Raw genomic sequence first — 5,638 nt, 5'->3', positions numbered from 1 at the left:
ACCAAACCGAGCGAGGCCTGCAGTGAAAACGCGCCAGAACGGGCCGTGGCGCATTTCCATTACAGTTTAAGACCTGGGGTAGCGTAGCAACGCAGTGTAGGCGGAGCGATCGGCTTTTTGGCGGGATTTTTTGGGCGGAGCGACGCTGGGTAAAACTGCAGTGGCGTCATCTTCAATGCGACACAACTCACAAAACAATGGAGGATGTGGAAGCGATCGTTTACTTGTTTCTTAGTGTGTGGCTTGTTATCACAGCAAGAAGGAAAGTGATCACAGCAAGCAGGAAAGTGATGTTTCAAAGGAGGCTGCGTATAGCAAGACGAGATGCAGAAGAAGCTGACGAGAGAGTTTTGGAAGTCCTCCAACGCTGCAGAGACTACAACAGGACTAGACGACAACGCTACTCGGTAAGCTAACGTTCGCTAACTAGCCATGTGTTTAGGCTCTAGGGCTGCAACACACGACTCATTTGATAATCGATTAATCGACTATTCGGACTATTACGCCTTGCACAATTTCTCAAACGCTTAGACGACGCTGAAGTTAGCTTCCGATTCAGAGCATCCGATTCGGCAGTTAAGGGGAAAGTTAAGGGACATTTAATTTACAGCGCTGAGCGAACAATCCTCCGTGTTTGAACCTCTTAAATCGCTGCATATCCGATTTATTTGGACTGGATTATCCCAGAGAGTCTAAAGATTCTTTATAACAGTTTCAGATTTGTGAAACCTTTATTCTATTAAATACAAGAAGGCATAACGGCTTGCCCAGCTGGGAGGTTCACTCTCTGATCCTGGCCTGCTGCAGCAACCTCAGTCTTCCACCTGTGTTTGTATTTTCACAAATAGAATAAAAGTTTCACAAATCTGAAACTGTTATAAAGAATCTTTAGACTCTCTGGGATAATCCAGTCCAGATTTGATGAGTCTAGGTCTAGTGGTTTCAGATCAGGACCTGGTCTAATGTGGTCAGGATGCGAACAAAGCACTGAAATCTCCCTTGTTTGTATTTTCACAAATAGAATAAAGGTTTCACAAATCTGAAACTGTTATAAAGAATCTTTAGACTCTCTGGGATAATCCAGTCCAAATAAATCGGCTATGCAGAGATTTAAGAGGTTCAAACACGGAGGATTGTTCGCTCAGCGCTGTAAATTAAATGTCCCTTAACTTTCCCCTTAACTGCCGAATCGGATGCTCTGAATCGGAAGCCAACTTCAGCGTCGTCTTATTTAGCCATAAACTTTTAGATTTAGCTTGAAGTTGTTTTAGGCATGTGGAAACTAACAATGAAGACAATAAAGATGAATACTTGATTCAAAAATACATATATTATTAAATTAACATTTTGGACAAAACTAACATTGCTTTTTATTTAAATTAATTAAATAATATTTCACATCAAAAGAAACAACAATGTTTTAACAAATCGTATTAAATAATCTGATGACAGAATAGCTGAAACTTTAACAAAATAAATAACTAATCATTAACCCATGTTTGTATAATGTAGTTAACTCCGTGTGTTGCTGCTAGCATACAGAACACCTGACGTGGAAACGTTACTCGTGGGCGGGGCTACAGAGCTGCTAGAAAGACGGTCGAACCCGGTACATTCCTCCGTCTGGATGTGGAGCACTTTTGCTAAATGTTTAGACACATTGCTCGTGTTACCGCCCTTACATGCTAAACTCTTATTGCACTTTTGGTAACGAGCATCGAGACGGGTAAAGTTTAACCACCTCGGAGAGCGTTCTCTCCGCCATCTCCTCCGTGTGTGTTGTTACTGCATGTAGCAGCCGCGTGTGTGTAAACTGCCCCGCCCCCTCGCACACAGACGGGGGATAGATCTCGTCTGGATTGGAAAGATCTAAAATACACCATAACGGCCCCTACACACGGCGGCGTGCGTTGCCGCTTCAACGCTTCTGCCCATTCACTTTGAATGGGGTGACGTCACGATTCGTCGAACTGCATTGTGGGAGCAAAGCGTAGCTTCTCTCGCGGTGCTCGCTGCAAAAGTAGAGCAATGTTCTACTTTTGCCACCTCGACGGAGGCGTCAGCCAATCAAATCCCGCATATGCAAATCTGACAGTTCAAGCGCTAGCCAATCAAACCGCGTGTATGTTGGGAGAGCCAGACCGCAGTTATTTCCCATATGTCAAAAAATGTAGGAGAAAATTATCGTGGCGGTACTATATGACCAGTCCCTTTTTACATACAGGGATACAAACCGGAGGAGCCAGGCATGGGGGGAGGTGGCAGAGACAGTGGGTGAAACTGGTAGGTTTTCGCCTGTTTGGGGAGTTTATATCCAGTGTACTTCGTTTGAATGGACAGCTAGCAAGCATAGACAGTATATTTAGCCAGCATGGATGTAGCATGGATGCGTTGCTTTGTATGTCCGGGGCGGGACATTCATGTGATTGGTTGTTGCTCGCGTTGACTCCCCAAGCTCAAGATACGCCAAGCGGTAACGCACGCCGCCGTGTGTAGAGGCCGTAAGGCGCATTCACACTGCAGTACTTTTCCCACAAAGGTTCATGTGAACTCTTTAGTTCATGTGAACTCTTTAATTCTCATGAACTAAGTACAGATCGCGTTCACACCGGAATAAGTCCCTGGGGGAGGATTAGGCAAATGAAGCCGCTGACGTCACTTCTTCTTCTTTCTGCTTTGGGTTTACTGGCAGGCCGCAAACCACTTCACGGCGTTTACTGCCGCCCAAAGTCCCCGGCCGGAAGTCCCCGGAGTTAGGGACTGGCTTCAGTAGAAGCTGCTGGGACTCCCAGCAGCTGCTACTGAAGCCTTCCGAGTAAATCGCCAGAACGCCGACACCTCCTCATCTCCACCGCTCCCATGTTTTATTTTGTGTTGTCATAAGTTAGTCTCTCTGCGTTTCTGCGCTGAGCTAATGCTAATGCTAATAATGCTAATGCGAGGATAATAAAATGGCGGCTTCACAAAACGTTTTGGGAGTTTTACGGGGCGTGGTTTGCAATCCTTCCAGCCAATCAGACACAGGAACCCTTTTCTCCCACGAAAGTCCCTGCTCTCTAGCAGGGACGGAAAAGGGGGTTTAAAGGTTCTCATGAACTAATTTTAGTTCCGGCTCTTTTTGGTGTGAACGCAACAAAAGAGTTCTCATGAACCTTTGTGGGAAAAGTACTGCAGTGTGAATGCGCCTATAGACGCATTTGTTTGTCTTTTTGCATATTAGAAACGAGTCGGCGACACTAAGACTGCGATATAATGCTTATGTAGCAATAATACATGACATGTATTTTTTAAATGTCTCCGGTACCGATAAAAAGACCAATGACGTTGGAGCTTAACGGCGCGTAAAACACACGTAATGACGTCACCAACGAATCGACGACTGAATTAGTTGGCAACTAATTTGGTCATCGATTTTAGTCGATTAGTTGTTGGCACCCCTAAGCTCACGCTCACAATACGACCAGTGTTTCAAATATTTAATTAATTGTAGCTACCACTTTTACGTATTAAAATATGTACGCTTTTGTTTGTGTATTTCAGAAGTTACATCGCCGCAGACCATGTGTTTGGATGCTCGACCGAGCTACCGAGTGGTGGTCTGTGATTGTTCCATCTTTCACACACACTCAGTGGGTGGAGAGCTTCAGGATGTCTGAGGAAACCTACACCTACCTGTGCAACAAACTGCGGCCAGCGATGGAGAGACAGGACACACCATTCCGCGTGTGTATACCTCTAAAGAAGAGAGTGGCCATCGCACTGTGGAAGCTTGCGACCGGCTCAGAGTACAGAAGCATTGGACATCTTTTCGGAGTGAGCAACACCACTGTGTGCCGGTGTGTGCAAGACTTCTGTGCTGCTGCGGAGGCGTTGTTAGTACCGGAACTAATTTGTTCACCAGACCGGCAGAAGTTTGCAGAAATGGCTGCCTACACTGAGAACCGGTGGGGGCTCCCACAGTGTGTAGGTGCTATTGATGGATCACACATACCCATCTTGGCCCCACAGGAAAACCACTGTGACTATTTCAACCGGAAAGGCGGGCACTCCATCATCCTTCAAGGAGTTGTAGATGGAAAGGGACATTTCTGGAATGTGTTTGCAGGAATGCCTGGGAGCATGCATGCCGCTCAGGTTTTGAGGCTGTCCACATTGTGGGAGTTGGCCAGTCGTGGCAACTACTTTCCCCCTTGCACCAGGGACATTGGTGGGGTGAATGCTGGCTATTACATCCTGGGAGACAATGCCTATCCCTTGCAAAGCTGGCTCTTAAAACCCTTCCCAGACACTGGACGGCTGACAGCAGAACATGTGGTTTACAACAAGAACATTTGCAGCTCACGGGTAGTGGTTGAAAACGCATTTGGTCGACTGAAGGGAAGGTGGCGTTGCCTCATGAAAAGAAATGACTGTGATTTGAAACTTGTGAAATCCATGGTGCTGACTTGCTGTGCTCTGCATAACCTCTGCGAGAGTCATGGAGAGGCCTATGATGATGGGTGGGATGCACCAGCAGCAGCAGAGCCAGGGGTAGCAGTGGCACAAGGTGCAGAGGAGGAGGGCACTGACATCAGAGAGGGTTTGATGCGCTACCTGAATACCTAAATATGCATTGTATTGAACATAAATAAATCTTTTTTTTTTCATATACATGTGTTTGTCAAATGTTTTAAACAAAAATGTTGTTACCTGAATTGAATATTTAGTAAATATTTGAATTTCAAGCACCAGTAAGTACTGCCCCATAATAGGCGCGTTCACACCGCAGTACTTTTCCCACTTTAGTTCCGAAATGTTGCGTTCACACCAAAAAGAGCCGGAACTAAAATTAGTTCATGAGAACCTTTAAACCCCCTTTTCCGTCCCTGCTAGAGAGCAGGGACTTTCGTGGGAGAAAAGGGTTCCTGTGTCTGATTGGCTGGAAGGATTGCAAACCACGCCCCGTAAAACTCCCAAAATGTTTTGTGAAGCCGCCATTTTATTATCCTCGCATTAGCATTATTAGCATTAGCCCAGCGCAGAAATGCAGAGACTAATTTATGACAACACAAAATAAAACATGGGAGCGGTGGAGATGAGGAGGTGTCGGCGTTCTGGCGATTTACTCGGAAGGCTTCAGTAGAAGCTGCTGGGAGTCCCAGCAGCTGCTACTGAAGCCTTCCCCAACTCCGGGGACTTCTGGCCGGGGACCAGAGTCCTGCACGGGTCTGATTTTCAAGACCCGCTCCCGCCTCGCACCCGCGACGTACAATACCGAACCCGCCCCGTTACCCGCACATATTGCCAATTAGTTCCGCAACCCGACCCGACCCGTCGGCACAAGATCCGCAACCCGACCCGAACCTGCATAGCCTATGAGCAGTGAAAATGTGCAATTATTAACACACGCAGTTGCATATTTGTCTCAAAAAGCGTGGGATGTTGGTTATTTTCTCCATCTAGCCTCCCAGACGTTGGATTTCGCTCTTGAGGAAGTGTTATTGAAAATGCTGTATTCTCTGCTAGAGAGCTCCACCTCAGCCATTTTGAATGTGGAGAATTTACACAGCAGCAGATTGATGCGCTGCAGAGGTTACGATTATGCGCGGTCCCAGGATTTAAACATTAAACTAAATTATTATTATTTTAATATATTTAT

General features: G+C 46.2%; 1 protein-coding gene across 1 annotated transcript; it reads left to right on the top strand.

Annotated features, from left to right (window-relative positions):
- On the top strand, positions 1-4,648 carry LOC117536494 (protein ANTAGONIST OF LIKE HETEROCHROMATIN PROTEIN 1-like). Its single transcript, XM_034201399.1, has 2 exons — positions 1-407; positions 3,541-4,648. Exons 1-2 carry the CDS (start codon positions 198-200, stop codon positions 4,603-4,605), a joined length of 1,275 nt encoding a protein of 424 aa, XP_034057290.1. The 5' UTR covers positions 1-197; the 3' UTR covers positions 4,606-4,648.
- The last annotated feature ends 990 nt before the right edge of the window (positions 4,649-5,638 follow it).

The sequence above is a fragment of the Gymnodraco acuticeps genome, unplaced genomic scaffold (assembly GCF_902827175.1).
Source record: "Gymnodraco acuticeps unplaced genomic scaffold, fGymAcu1.1, whole genome shotgun sequence".
Classification (NCBI taxonomy): Eukaryota; Metazoa; Chordata; class Actinopteri; order Perciformes; family Bathydraconidae; genus Gymnodraco; species Gymnodraco acuticeps.
This window is presented reverse-complemented; position numbering and strand designations above follow the sequence as displayed.